Genomic DNA, 16052 nt, shown 5'->3' with positions numbered 1-16052 from the left:
TTGCTTTGCAAGACTTTGGTTGGATGCGGTCATCTGCTGGTTAATACCATCGAGTCTTTCGTTTATTGGCTTGAGCAGATCCGTTAGCATAGAGAGCAAGTCTCCTGTCTCCTCGCCCCTCGGACTCTGACCGCCCCTCCCAATTTGTCTGCCTGGCTTTCCTCGCACGCCGACCATTTTTCTACTTTGTTTACACTAGAAGACCGACTTCATTCTTCTTCGAAAAAACGCTCAAGTTTTTCTGCAAACACAGCTAAGTCTCTTGCACACTTCCGCAATTCTTTTTTCTCCTCCCCCCCCCTGTTTGGTTAGAGCATTTCAGTTTGTTTACGCCTGGGAGTCTTCCCCGACGCTGCTTTCTGGAGGGTGTGGGGGGGAACTCACTTTTAAAAAAAGTTTTTCACTTGGCTCATTCTCCGATTCATTGCCCGTCTGCATCCAGACTCCTTGTAACTTGGTTAAATCGATAACCCTCGCTGCTTGTCCTGGTCGGCATCGGCTAAGCTCGGTAAAAACCGAACCTCACAGGGAGCGGACCGATTGAGGCAAAGGAGCGCCTCAATTCTCTGGCAATGCACCGTTGAAGAGGTCGCCCCTCCAGCGCCCCCGGCTCGGAGCCTTTCACTAAGGCTCACCTGGGAGTGCCACTTGAGGTGGCACCCCTCCAACCCCACTGGAGTGCGGAATACCTCCCCAGCGGTCGGGGAGAGTGTCCGCCATCGCCGAGCCACAGACCGGAAGTCAAAACCATATACAAAAGTTAAAACATTTTAAACATTAACAATCTGGATATCTTTCTTCCTCTTTCCCAACCAAATTGTATGTTGGAAATGGGGGGGACGAGAACGGACAGTAATCTAAAAGAAAAAAAAACCTTGTCTTTTGGACAGTAGAATGTGCATAGTAATTGAGATTTCTTTTTTTTCTTTTTTTTAAGCCCCCGGAGGGGATTTTTTATTGATTTTTTAAACACTACAAAAACTAGAACAGAAAAAAGGGAAAGGGAAAGCTACATATAAGGGAGAAAGTAAAGAACCCACTACTAACTAAAAATCCAAGAGAGGAGATCTCCAACTAGCTTTTTATACTTCATTCAGACTTTTCATCTTTGTACTTCTTATGAACTGTGCCAATCTTTTAACCATCCCCAGTTACATTTAATTGCCCAATAACAGTGCCCCCCATCATCCCCTGGAACCAAAGTTCTCAAAGGCACAATTCAGAGTCCTTGCTATCTCCCACCCTTCTCTAAAGGCATGCAGGAAAGCTACCTTAATATGTTGCAGTTGAGCTGTCATCAGGCTTATTTCCTGTAGGCATCAGCTTCTTGGTGCAGCCTCATCAGACCTGGTTTCTCTAATCTCTTGGATTGCTTTGTGCTCTCAAGATAGAGGCATCTTGAAATCACTGACAGTATCTATGAAACGATGGGATGTTGCCTCCTAGCACTGGTTAGGGTTAAAATTGTGACTAGAACCCTTCATGTAAACCGCTCAGAGACCCCTACGGGGGGTTAGGGCGGTATATCAAGTTGAATAAACAAACAAACAAACATCAGAGGAAGGCCTCTATACCCTGTTTGTTGACCTTCCAGGGCAACGTTGGCCAGTGTGTGAAACAAGATACTGGACTAGATGGACCACTGGTCTGGTGCTTCTCTTATGTTCTTAATAGTGTGCTTGGATTCAAATACAGTATCTATCATGTTTGCCATAGAGAAACTGCCTGTAAGAGACTGCTGCCAAATAGCTACTTTGCACTTTCTGTGGCACCATGATTGCATCAGCGTGCCCCTTCCCCTGCCTCATGTAATCTCTTCCACATCAGGCCATCTGAGCAGGCCTGTTTGCGCACACATTTTACATCTGTAAGGCCAGTTCACATTAAAGATCCTACAAGCTGTGGAAGGGAATGCATGAGCCTGAGGCTTGCTCCAGTACTTTGTGTCACATGTATCATGGCGTAATCAGAAGCAACCCAGGAGGCCTGTTGCTATTCAGGCTTTGATTTTTTTTCATTGGCAATATCTCTTGATGTTAGGTGCCTCAGGCAGGGAAACTGCTGCTTCAGTGTTGAGTGCTGCTTCTGCTTAACGGTGTCGTGCAAATCTGTCATCATAGAAGGAAAGTGAAGAGTATTTTAAGTGTCTCATCCAAGGCTTATGAATTGGCATATTCAACGTGTCCTAGTTGTCCAAATGGAGGAGTATGATTTTATTTTAGTCTGCATCTATATTTTGTGTTTCCATTAGATCCAAAAAATCAGTTCAGTGTACTGATGGCAGAATATAAAGCATTTTCCCTCCTCTTAGAGACATGGTCTCTGTAATTTCACATGAACACTTCTGAAATTGTGATAATTTTTAATGTGATAAAATTGACCTCTTTACCAGTAAGGAAGCATTACTCAAATTAAATCTGTTACATAAAGGAACAGATGTTTTTAACTCCAGGCACCAGCAGAGCTAACTAGAAATGGTCATCCTGAAAAGGCTTCTTGAGTTTGCCATGCAATCCAAACAACAACTGATGCCTGGACCTTTGATTCCAATAGCACTTCAGATAACCATAGAAATAATTATTGAAGAGAGTTCAGTGCAATTATGTAATTGCAGATCTTGGAAATAAAAAAGTGAGCAGACCCGTGGTTTTAGAACAGATGCTTAATTTGAGAAGCATTGTAGGAATAATTTTTGAATTCATCCTGCAAATGAGAAGCTCTGATGACTTCAGTTCTGACTTGGGATTTGAGCCCCCCTCAAGGAAATCTAGTACACTGAAGCCAATGTAGGGGATTGATCATTTGTGATCCTGTGATAGAAAGGTCTGATGTTTTCAGAGCGAACAAGTCGGGTACAATAGAGGCGAGACTATGGCATGTTTTCTAACTGGAATTTCCCAAGCACAGGAGTCTGTTTTGCCTATTATGGTCATGTGAATTAATCTTTGAAAGCCTAATATGTAAACATGCCAAGTGTTTCTGGCACTGTCTTGGAAATACTTTCCCACAACTGTGATTAAGACTATCTAAATGCAATTGCTTCTCAATAGCCTTGGCCCAGCTTAACCTAGAAATGTTACTTCCACTGTATATGGCATTCAGTTGTTCATGACATTTTCCCCTTGTCCACCATGTTTGTAAGTGTGCTAACTTATTGGGTATCTGACGAAAAGGTGACATGATCTTCCCAACTGGAACCTTCCTTTGGATCTTTACTAAGTTTCTCTTTTTGTCTACATTTGGTTCCCAGTAATTGGCTAGTGTAGAATATTTTAACTGGTATAGAGTGATTTTGCTATCAGCCCAAGACTCGCAGGCAAATTCTCCTGCTTTCTTAATAGTGTGGAAAAAAGAATGTGAATCCATTAGAATAAGACAACCTTGATCATGTTGAGGGGATGCTAACGTTTTGTGATACTTTCTCTTGCGCTGTTAGTGGTATCCAAATATGATTTTAAAAGAATACAATAATAAGTTACATTTTCTTCTCTTTTTGTGTTTCAGGCAAGCAGAGGATACAGCAGCTGTCTGAAAACACCAAGTATTTCCGAAGGCGGCTTAAGAAAATGGGTTTCATCATCTATGGAAATGAAGACTCTCCTATTATACCTTTGATGCTGTATATGCCTGCAAAAATTGGGTAAGTTGTGTACGGAGAAGTAGCCATTCAGCATTCAACAACATAGCAACCATTGCAGACAGTTCTCATGCTGCTAACTCAGACCCTGAAAAGCAGATAGGAGGGGAGGCAAGTAGATGTTGACAGGCAGGAATATGCAGGAGAACAAAGGCCAAAGCCCGCTCATATTGGAAGCTGAGTCTAGTACTCAGCTGAAATGTGTATACCCAATACCAAACCCGCCTGATTTCTTTGCAACTTTGTAGAATCTTGGAATGCTTGGCCCTGGATATCCCTGAGCAGCACAACCCTTCTGCTTAGATAGCAGGCAACCGAGAGAGGCAGTGAGTGAAATTCTTGTGAAGTTGCTGTATTTTCTCAAAATGATTTTCCAGTTTGAGTTACAAATCCATTTAGAAGAAGCCTGCTGAAAGACCAGCCCCTGCCAAATATAATCTTTTAGCTTTGTGAGAACTTGATACAGTGAAAACCTTTCTAGGAAGACCACCTCTGGACTGAACAAAAGAGGCCTTTGTGTTTAGGCATTCTCCTGCCATGGCAAAGCAGTCGACACTGGAAAAAGAGGCCTCCCAGGCACTCTTTACCAAAGGCCTTCTTGAATTGGAGCCGTGTAGGCCTTGTAGTGGTGGTAGTGCTACTCCTCCTTTTGTTACCTTCATTAATCTTGTCTTCTTTTGCAGAGCATTTGGGCGAGAGATGTTGAAAAGGCACGTAGCTGTTGTTGTTGTGGGGTTCCCTGCCACTCCAATAATTGAATCCAGAGCCAGAATTTGTTTATCGGCAGCTCATACCAGAGAAATACTTGACATTGTGAGTACCTTTAAGTTTTAGTCTGTTCTGTATTCTCTGAAAACAAAAGTCAATTTGAGCTTGGTATCGAAGTAACTCCAAAGAAGTTAGACATGTAAAAGATCTTCTGGACCATCATGGCACTACAAGAATTTTGTATATGCTCCCTTCTGCCTTTCCTTTCTGTTACTATACTACATCTTTTACCACCCTGGTCTCTCCCACTGTGCGTATGATGGTATTTGTGAGTTTATTTATGCATCTGTAAGTATTGATTTTAAATTGTTTTAATCTTGTATTTATATTTGTATTTGTAGTTGTATATGCACATAGTGCCTTATGTGAGCCGCCCTGAGCCCGTTCACGGGGAGGGTGGGGTACAAATGTAATAAAATAAATAAATAAATAAATAAAGTGCTGTACTGCTGTGTACAGTCATTCTGTTGTGTGAAGTGGGCAAAGCACTTGGTTCTGAGCCAGTCCTTTGTTACAGTGTGAATATTTCTCTACTGCATCCATCAGGTTCTAGAGCTAGCATTCTCCAAATCAGTGGTATTGGCTTCATTAAGGTGTTTACAGTGAGCTTCCTTGGGCGAGAGTGAGCTATACGAAGAAACCATTCTAGACAATACTTGTGTGTGTTTTTATCCTACTGTAGATTAACAGTGATTGAGTAGCACATTTGGGAAGGAGCTTGCTTAACTTGCTCGTCTCCACGTCAGTGTTTCAGCTTTAATACAATCAAGGGTCCCTTCAGATTGTGGATGGTAGCACTTTGATACTGTGCAAATAATGGAGGAATGTTTAAAACCCAATTTTCTAGCATGTTATCAAAAGGCTGCAGTAATGGTTAGCAGCTGCTGAGAATTCATATATTAGCTGTTTTATTTCCTAGAAACATTCAGAAAACCTTTTTAGAAAACCTACATTAATGTGAATTCAAGTTTTATTTATTTTATTTTGTTTGATTTTTTTAGTCGCCACCGACCTGAAGGCATTAAAACCAATAAGATAAAAACAATATTAAAACAAATATAAAACATTAACATTAAAATATGTGGCTGTCACCATACCACTATGAAAACGGCCCAAACCTCTGGTTACCCTCTAAAGGCCAACCTAACTAATTCAGCTTTGCATGCCCTGTGGAAACGAAACAAGTTTTGACAGGGCACAGGTGTCATCTGAGAATGCATTCCGCTGGGCAGGGGCCGCAACTGAGAAGGCCCTTCCCCTCGTGACAGCTAACCAAGCCATCCTGGGGCCAGGCACTCTCAAGAGGTCCCTAGGCAATGACCAAAGGGAACACGGGGGCTTGTAGTGGAAGAGGCAGTCCCATAGGTATGAGCGTCCCAGATCATTAAGGGCTTTAAACCCCAACACCTTGAATTGGATCCAGAGACTAATTGGTAGCCAGTGCAGCTACTGCAGAACTGGAGAAATATGAGCTGACCATGACGTTCCGGTCAGCAACCTGGAAGCTGCATTCTGGACCACCTGCAGTTTCTGAAGCATTTTCAAGGGTAGCCCTATGTAGAGCAAATTGCAGTAGTCCAGTCTGGAGGTGGCCTTTGCATGGATCAATGTGGCAAGGTCTGACCCAGACCGATAAGCAGCCAGCTGGTGGACCTGGCGTAGGTGAAAAAACGTTGACCGTGCTACCATGGACACTTGTTTATCCAATGATAGTGCAGAAGCCAACCATACCCTGAAGTTCTTTGCAGAGTCTACAGCTGTCAACCAGACACCATCGAGTCTCGGGAGTAACCCTCCAGCTAGCATCACAGTCATGGATAGTTTCAACTTCAGCCATCTCCCCCTTAACCATTGGACTACTGCATCCAGGCACTGGGATAGTGCCGAGAGCCTTGCCACCAGCTGCTTATCCAGCATGAGGAAGAGCTCAGTGTCATTATCAGCATATTCTCAGTTACTGTCAGTCTGAAAGTATAATGTTTTACATATGAATATATTATACATACAGTGCTATCATTGTGAAAGTGTTAGGTTGGTGCTATACATTTAAATAGTTGAACATTGGCAAGGGCTGCAAGCAAACACAGCTGAATATAAATTTATAAAGCAAAGGAATGACTACTAAAAATAATTTAGTGGATGAAGTGATCTTTATAGGACCAGTGTTAAATGCCTGAGAATCTGAAATCTTGGGTATTATGAGACCAGTTGGATAGTTGGCTCAGTTAAAAAAATGAACACTATGTCTTACGTGTTTGATAGTCACAAATCATTTGGATGTTGGGAAAAAAAATGTTGAAACACTTAGTACGTGTTACATACAGCACATCTGTGCATCATCTTGCCCTATTTCTGGTTTGTTTAGTGCAGAACCAAAATAATTTGGGCAACCCTGAAACAGGTAGCATATGGTGCATACATAGGGATGTACATTCGGTTTGTCTGAACCGAATGCACCCCCGAAAATGGCCCGTTCGGACTGCTGCGGGCCAATTCAGATTCTCTGATCTGAATAGGCTTGCCACCGAATTTCGGTGGCAATTCGGCCCCATTATATCCTATGGGCCATTGAAGTCAATGGTAAAAACATAGGGTATATTCTGGGGGCTGGAGAGGAGGAGGTGTGAGGGAGAGGCTCCAAACTCACAGGGTAGCTGCTGGAGCCTCTCCCCCAGATAACCACCAAGTGTCAAGAACATTGAATCAGGGGGTCCAATTCTACAGGCCCCCAAACAGGTTGCCTCCATCCCCTCCATTGTTTTCTATGGTGGGAAAGAGAACAATGGAGGGGATGGGGGCAACCTGTTTGGGGGCCCGTAGAATTGGACCCCCTGGTCCAATGTTCTTGAAACTTGGGGAGTATCTTGGGGAGAGACTCCAGCAGCTACCCTGCGAGTTTGGAGCCTCTCCTTCAAACCCCCACTCCTCCAACCCCCAGAATATACCCTATGTTTTCGCCGTTGACTTCAATGGCCCATAGGATATAATGGGGCCGAAATTGACATTCAGCTGCCAAAAGACTTGGAATCAGCTTGTACTGCTGAAATTGACATGCAGGAGTCTTTCTGCTTGTGGAAATTGATTCTGCCCGATTTGGCCAAATCCGAATTGGGCCGCATTTTATTTTATTTTTTTGCACACCCCTATTCATACATCAACAATACATTTGTGGTCACTGGAAAGCCCAGCCCATCTGTTTGCCCATGTCTGCTATTAAAGGAACAAAGGACCAGAACAGACCAGGATACATGTGGGTTGCCGGTACTGGATCTGCTGAGTTGGGTGCATACACTCACTGAACAAAGCTTGGATCCAGTGGGGGAAATTCCATGAACAGAAGGAGTAGGCTGTTTTTGCCAGTTTTTCCTTATTGCTAGATCTCTGACTCCTCATTCCCCATAGCTGATTTAGAGAAGTCCCCTTTACCCCAGGAGCAGCATTGGAAGCCATGGACAGAACCCATTTTATCTACAAAAATATCTGTGGGATCCAAACCAGGGGCTTTAGACAGGTGAATGATAGGTTGGAGCAGTCTTACTTAAACAAACAAGAGAATCTGCCCCTGATGCTACCCGTATGGAAATGGCACCATACTTCCGGTTTTATTTACTTAGGAAGTTCTGAACACATCATCCATTTAACATTTCTGTACTTAATATAATTACATAGTGTTCAAAATTGATCTTTCAAAGCTAAATGATCCTATTCAATGAACACCCCTCTGAAAGTATCTACATGTTTATTGTTACTCTTCATAGAGTAGCAAATATGTTGTGGCATCGAGTGTAGACTAAAGCCAATTCTGTTGCATCTGGCAAAGTGGATTCTAATCCACGAAAACTCATCCCTCAATAAATTAATTAGATTAGATCCTACAAATGAAGCATTTACATAAGAACGGGGGGCAATTCGGGCTAATCCCCCCCCCCGCTGCTTTCTTCCATGCCGCATAGCTTATTCTGGAGAATACTGATGTTCAGGAGCAGAGGGGCACCATGGTGGGAGTGGCTGCTGAAGGAAAGGCAAGATAGTAAAAATTGCTTTGGCAGATTTGCTCCACTGAGGAGGCTCGAAGCGAATCCATTCATCTCTGCAGTACCACCAGACTGTGTAAAACAAAAAACAAAAAACCCCACCCTGCTCCTTTCAAGTAGCAACTTTCAAACCACCTGTCAGCTGTTTCATGCTACATGAGGACGCTCACTGAAGCCCCCACTCTCCTTTACCATAAGCAGTGCCCGGAACATCACCTCCTGTTCATGTAAGAGTACCAAAATAACTTTGTTAGAAGAAAATCATCTTAGAGTACTCAGCTTTCCTTTTTTTCCAGAATTGATAAGGTTGCACATGTTCAGAGTGTAGAGTCATCGAAAGCAAGCTACTTTGCTTTTAACCAAATAATCAAAAGTGATGAGAAGTGGAACGTGTGCTAGTGGATGAACTGTAGGGGGAGCCTAAACGGATGGGGAAGAAGTGAAGCTATACAGAGCTTGCCCCCCAAAATACCTGAATTTTAGTGGTGCCTGCTAAAAAGAAAGTGTATTCCCCCCCCAACTGAGTGAGGAGGTCTCTTTCTGGGAGGGGGGGCACCCTTTATTTGTAATGTTTTCTTATTAAATCAACCCACATGATGGGTAGCGGGGTCTCTGTTACAATGTGTAACTGTTTTATGTAAGTAAAACTTCCTGGCCTCAAAATATTCTGGCCCTGGATCAGAGCAAAGGCCCTCGTAACCTGCATCCCTATGGGCTGGTGCTTTCTTTTCAGTGATGAATAATATATTACACTTTCCTGAAGTCAGAGTTCAGCCATGCCATTTCCTTTGTAGTCTTTGCAAGTCACATGCTCCTCTTTGTTTTAAATTAATAAAATCCTAAATCTGAGTTCAAGAATAACAGTTAGCGGACTCTTTTCAACAGAAATTCAACCTCAAATGATTTCCATATGCTGCTTTTTTTGCTAAACTTCTGCTAAAATGTGTTCACTGTTAAATTCTGCTTAGCAGTTCCTATCCTGGTTTCCCCCCCCCCGCCCCCCAGTCCAGCGTAAATGGGGGTTCTGCTCTTCCAAACTGTATCCTCACTTTGAAGCATATGGTGCTCATTTGTTTTCCATTGTCTATTATTAAGGCCACATTATTGAGGAGATAAGAGCTACTGATTGGGGAGGGTATTTCCTCACATGGTTGCCACATAGTGACTCCTGAGAAGAAGGGGGCAAGGAGGAGCAGTATATTGAAGGGTTGTGGGGAAAGAAGAGACATAGTGAGAACAGAAAAGTTTATTATTCATGTACCAAAGAAAATAATCAACCTGTATTAGTCCCTGTGGCTCGAGCAAAATGCTGTTGTAGCGAAGACACTTAAATTCCACCCACTGAAGTAATAGGAGGCATAAACAATGAGCAAGACTGTAGGTTCTCTCCACTAACCTATAAATTCTGTATCGAGAATGAGTTCTTACGTGTAAAAATCTGTGCCATTTTACATAGTTTATTCTGCTTCTGTTAGTCATGGGAAAGGCAAGAGGGCAAGAAGACCCTTCAACCCAATGGATTTTATTGAAAGTTGCTCAAACTCACACATGCTTTCAAACTATTTTTCCAAGCCATCTTGTAAGTAAAAGCTGAGGTTTCTCAGGATACTGCAATTGACACTGGATACCAACCTTCTTGTGTGGAATTGCAGAGTATCTACTCATACACGGACAGTACATTTTTCCTATTTGCTAGATAAATCCATAGTGCGCAACTGGAGATTAAACTGTAATTCTGACTGGAGTAAGATAAAAGAAAAGCATCCCTGAAAGCTTTCAGTCTCCTGGGAATAACTGTTAAATACGTAAAAAATTTTAAAAGTAGAAACTCCCAAGAACCTGGAAGGTAGTTCCATGAGCCATGTTGCTTTCAGTAGCTCTCTCCTCGTGATATATTTTAATTCTGCTTTTGAAATGGAGGGGAGTTTCACACATGCATATGAGAAGGGCTTAGCTGTGTGTGGGGGGTATAATTTGGACTTGAGCAAACACTAACCTCTGCAGGTCCTAAGTTCCCTGCCCTTTGGGTTGGATCCTAGACCATGAGCTCTGTTCTTCCCATAGAACAAAACTTTTGTGCCTTCCCTTCTTACCGCATCACCCTGTGTGCACACATCCCAAAATTCCTCCTGAGGGTCAGGGGATACTCTATAGGAGTGGGACACAGCTTGATGAAGGAAATCTATGGAAATTATTCAGTTTGCTTATACTCTGAATTTCTACCCAGTGGGGACCCCTGAAGGCTCCATTTTATCCTAACAACAACCCTGTCAGGTAGGTAAGGCTAAGAGTGTGCAGCTGGCCCAAGGTCACCCAGTAAGCTTCCATGGCATAGTATGAGTTTGAACCTAATAATATTGTATGAAAAGATACATGTATTTATTAACAAAGAATTAAAAAGCATATAAGGGCCCAATCACATCTCATGTAAAAATGCCAAAATTTAGCACACTAGGGCCAATGGACTTGACGCGTTTCGGCCTGTATAGGCCTTCTTCCGAGGTCAAACATAATAAGGAGCATATTGCCTTATATCATAGTACAATACAATCATATATTATGTAACATAGATACAAGATGGATCAGAAAAGAATTATTCCAAAGTGAAACCACTAGGCACAGAATAAAAGTATAAGTGAGGCCTCCAAAGGTGCAATCACATGCCAAATGGTGTTTCACTGATAGTTTCTGGTCCAGAAAGTGCCTTCCAAAGATTGTATAGCCAAAGCGTCCTCAGTAAAATTGTCCTTAAGCAAAGAGTGTGCAGCTTGCCCAACATCACCCTGTAAGCTTCCATGGCATAGTAGGAATTTGAACCTGGGTCTCCCAGATCCTAGTCCAACCAGTGCATCACACTGGTACACAGCACCACTGGTGCCACCTTGTGTAATGTGGGGTATGGTCTATTTTCTGCCCTTAACCTTTAACATTTGCTGTTCGTTTATTTTTCAGGCTTTAAAGGAATTAGATGAAGTTGGAGACCTCTTGCAAATAAAATATTCCCGTCACCGATTGGTACCTCTCCTTGACCGGCCTTTCGATGAGACTACATATGAAGAGACAGAAGACTGAATTCTCCCTCTGTGTCCTGTGGAGTTTGCTCCTCTATAACAAGACTCTTGTATGGTTCTGAGGCCAAGGTTTTTGAACCAAGCACTCACTTACTGCTTTAGCATATAAACAGTGACTTTTTACTTGCACAACTGAAGTAGCTACAGGAGCTCAAAATTGTGTTTTGTATGTGGCAAAGCAAAATCTGGCTTTTATTCCTATCGCTTCAGGGTCTTGCCATTGGAAAGTGCATGGCTCTAACATGCTGCTTTCTTATTTATTTGTCACAGTGACATCACGGTGGCCATAGCTGCAGTGGGTATGTTACCTGTCATGCTGCCATGTGGACATTGTGAGTGTGTCTTAGGAAGCTACAGTGCTTCTGTCACAACATTTCCAGATTCATGCCCAAAATCTACCCACGTTGGGAGTGCAAGACCTTTCATTTTCAGTCAGGACTTATGAGGAGATTGTTGGCTGCTAACTTAAATATATTTAACAAGAAATAATCAACCAAAGTATATTCTTTTCGCATTTGCTTGATTTAAAGTTTAGCACATGTTTTTACATTTCCTGTTAAATGGTGGCTAGTTTGCTAATTTTTTCCCAGTTCCTCAGGGAACAAGCTGGGGACCTTCTAGGACTTGGCCACTTTGTTTCAGTTTGAGTACCAAATATTCCTCTAAGGTGTAAGTGGCAAAACACATCTCTGAACAGGACAGGTCCTCATAGGCATTTGCACAAGTACTCCAACTTCAGGATGTACCTGCTTCCATTTTCCAGATTTGAATTTTGCTTTTGGATTAGTGGTTGTCTCCTCTGTCTTCAAAACGTAGAGGAAAATCATGACGTCTTTAGAGTGCACTGGAGGAACTCATATGCCTAGAACTCTTTAGGTGCCTTATTTTTTTTCTTTTTGTGTAGCAGTGTTTCCACTCTATTTCCTGACAGGTTCCCCCACCCCCCATGGGTAAATTAAGCTAGTGTACCAAGAGCACTAACTACGTGCTACAGTGGTACTTCATTCTTCTGCTCCTTCCTGTTGTTGCTGGGACCACAGAAGTAGGCAGCATGAGTTAAATCTGCTCCAGTGTTTTATGCACAGGTTAGCATTTGCCCTGGAGTATTGTATCAGGTTGCTTTTGTGGTGGTCACGTCAAGCACAGTTGACAGGACTCCAGCCTTTAAAATGGGGCAGATAGAAGCTTTGGAAACAGTCTTGGAATTCTTTGTGCGAGTGGAGGCAGCCTTCTGAAATTAGGCTCAGTTGTAAGAGTGTAGTAATGCACCAGTCTTTCTCTACTGGAATCTGGGGGAAAACTGTTAAGAAAAGGAACTTCCTTTGTTTCTTTCTTTTCCTCACCTTTTCCACTTTCAAAAAAATCCAGGCATGAAAGCAAAAAGATGTGCATGAGTCACTTTTTAGAAAATGATCACACTGGAGAATTTGATTCTCAATAGCGAGAATCAATTGATGTAGAAAAAAGTAGCAATCACAGATATTCAAAAAATGGCAATGACTGTCTTCCAATGTATTCAGTTTATAATGGCTGTATTCTCTTTTTTGCATATACATCCAAATAATATACCATACATGCAAATCATATACACTCTGTAGATTGGACAAGCACAGTGTATTATTTCACACATGCATTATGAGAAATCTCACTCTTGCTCTCTCTGAATTCTTTCAAAGGATTACATTTGAATAGCTCAGGATCCATTAGACTAAAGAGCCTCTGCCTCAAGATTATTAGTCTGTTCTCCATTTCTGTGTAGCAAGAACTTCAGCTAGGTCAGTATAAGGATTTCCGAGGGCTGAATCAGGATTCAGGAATACTGATACTAGGCTGAGGGATGGATTGCAATGGCTAATGCTGCTTGGTGCATCATTATCAGCTAGCACAGGTCATCCAGTTGGAGGGACCAAATATGCTAGACACCTTGAAATTTAACAGGGTGACAGAGGCTGGGTCTTTCATGCTGTTTTTACTGAGCCATGTGGCCCTTAAGCATTGAGAGTCAAATGCAGAGGAAGAAGGAAGCACTAAAAATGCTATTTGAATTGTCATTCCACCTAAATTCTGGGTATTCTTTGAATAACTTGAAGTATATTACTAGAATTGGCCTTTCTTGAATTTGTTGTCTTTCCATTAGATTTTAGCAGCACTGTTTTTGAGGACCTGCCACCATTCCAAATCTGTGCTCATGCCAGATCAAACACCGACCATTCCTTTTCACCCAAATGTACTGACCAGTATTAAATACAACACTTTTTTCTCTATCCTCAAACTGCTTAAGAACAGTGCTACATGCTATAGCTGTTGCAAGAACCATTACGAGTTACATTGGTATTTTCTGAAGACCTAAAGTATGGAAGTAAAATATATAGATGCCAATATTTCCTGTAACAACCATAACATCCCCCTGACTTGGGTCAGCCTCTAAATAGGACTGGAATGTAAGAAGTAAGTATTCTCAAAATTCTTCCCTTGGAGTGAATTAAACTAGTTAGCCCTAGACTTGACTGACTGACCCTTTACAGTTCGGGTAAGACTGGAAATTCAGGGCTAAAACTCATGCTATGTGTTGTCCTAGTACTAGAGCTGTGTACATGTTTTTGCGCGCGCACACACACAGAGTCAAGTTAGCTATTTAAGAAATAGCTGTAAATACATCCCTTATAAGATGTTGGCATTTATATGGACTTTGTATAAAGCTGAGCAGCAAATTCAGGCTGTTCTTGAACGTAGTTTTCACAGATTGCATTTTCCATTATTTTTATTTGTATAAGTACTGCAGTAACATCTGAAAGAACAGGAAAATATAGCTGGGTGGGTGATGACAGGTGGTATGTTTTGAGAATTCAGGTCCAGTTTTTCTAAAAAAACACCAACTACACCATCCTGTTCAGAGCAGTGAAAGGTGTTGTCTGCCTGTCTATCATATGGCCTGATATTGCACAACAAATGTGGGGTTTTATGTGTTTGAGAAGGTAGCCCCTGGAGGACGAGAAGCAGGAAAGAAATGGTAGCAAATGAGACTGCAAGACTTACACTACTACCCCCTCCCACATCTCCTTTGGTAGGAAGGACATAGTGGCTTGGATCCAAAGGACCCTGATCTATATTCATATCTTTCAAGAATAGCATGGGTGTGACGTGTAGGGGTATGAAGTGCAGATTGGTGAAAATCCCCCCCCCCCTCAGCCAGTGCCATTATCTATGTGCAGGGAGGGGGGTAGTACGTATATCAAAATATTTAGTATGGGATATCACAGGATATAAATATTTGGCACAAGATCTGCAACAGTCTCCTCCACAGCTGTAGTCCCCCTCCCCCAATATTTCAAGACTATTTCATTCAAGAATAATTTTTTTTTAAAAAAACCATGCTTTGAGAAAGTTGCTGTGGTTCTCAAGCTATCAATATAATATAATGTAGAAAAGGGTGGCTCCCAGGAATGAAAAAGCCAACTTCCCTATGTTTTGAAAGGGCTCTATGTTATTTATGCCTGTATGACTAACCACTGGGAAAAGCAAAAGCAAGTAGTATTTTATCAGTGGTAAAATACTGGGTGATCTTGCTTTATTGGGATGAAAACAGAAGTACTGTGTTAATCCCAATAAAATGAACATTCTGAAAGACTAGTGTTGCTAAACACATCTGATACTACAAGAGGACAGTGAGTGTCGTAGCCCTTTTGTTACTATCTCTGCCCTTGTTTTGCATCAAAGTGCAAACTGCTGGTTTTAGAGTAACTGGGATTGCTTCTATGAATTCTACCTAAACCAAGTTTCCAAAATATTTGTATCAGCTGAAATGCATGCATAGATGAAAAAGCCAGGGAGAGCTAGGAAACATTATTTGTTTTGTGGGCTTGTCTGAAGTCTCTAAACCTTCATTTTTGAAGTTAGGTAGTCTTTTGTTTTCTCCCCACACCCCAGGAAAAACACAATGGACAGGAAGGGCCAAATGGAGCATACTAGTCCGAAGATCCTAAAGTGATACATAGCAGATCTCCTTTTCCCTCAACCCTGTATCTATGTTTTGGAAGCTGGGCAACTAGCAGTGTCCATAAATGTAGCATCATGCTGATGACCATAGGTCACAGTCTTGTGGTTTATATTTTGCTATGCTGCTGCTATGGAACTATCCAGAAACATGGTAGATGCTCTAGGACCAGAGCTTAAAATATGTGGGACCATCATCTAAACAGATTCCTCATTTTAAACAATGTAACTTTATCTAAGACTTGATTTTCAGTTGTCTCCTTGCAATCTAGTATGGATTCCAGAATACATGTAACACAGCCCTAGTATTTTTCAGATGTATGCAGGCTTTTCAGTGTCTGTTTCTATAAAATATACATGATAGTTTAAGGCTCAAGCTTTGCTGACATATTTCAAAGCCACAAATACTGAGAAATGTGCAAATTTCACATTTAGTATGGCATGCGTACTAGAGTACAAAAAGTAAAACAAGAATTGGTCCAAAAGTTCTGTGTGACAGTGCTTCTGTATATTGGGTGTATGTGTGGAAGGGATATTACACAGTTTGTC

The 16052-nt window shown here is 41.9% G+C and overlaps 1 protein-coding gene across 1 annotated transcript in view; it reads left to right on the top strand.

Moving 5' to 3' along the window:
- The window catches only part of SPTLC2 (serine palmitoyltransferase long chain base subunit 2), a 117361-nt gene extending 105362 nt beyond the window's left edge, over positions 1–11999 (top strand). Inside the window, exons 11-13 of the mRNA XM_015418342.1 lie at positions 3505–3640; positions 4321–4450; positions 11392–11999. Of these exons, the coding sequence (XP_015273828.1) occupies positions 3505–3640; positions 4321–4450; positions 11392–11511 (386 nt within the window). The 3' untranslated portion in view covers positions 11512–11999. The remainder of the gene's footprint in view (positions 1–3504; positions 3641–4320; positions 4451–11391) is intronic.
- Positions 12000–16052: the final 4053 nt, after the last annotated feature.

Source organism: Gekko japonicus, unplaced genomic scaffold (assembly GCF_001447785.1).
Source record: "Gekko japonicus isolate JY-2015 unplaced genomic scaffold, Gekko_japonicus_V1.1 scaffold3, whole genome shotgun sequence".
Classification (NCBI taxonomy): Eukaryota; Metazoa; Chordata; class Lepidosauria; order Squamata; family Gekkonidae; genus Gekko; species Gekko japonicus.
Note: the sequence above shows the minus strand (reverse complement) of the source record. Positions and strands in the feature narration are given on the sequence as shown.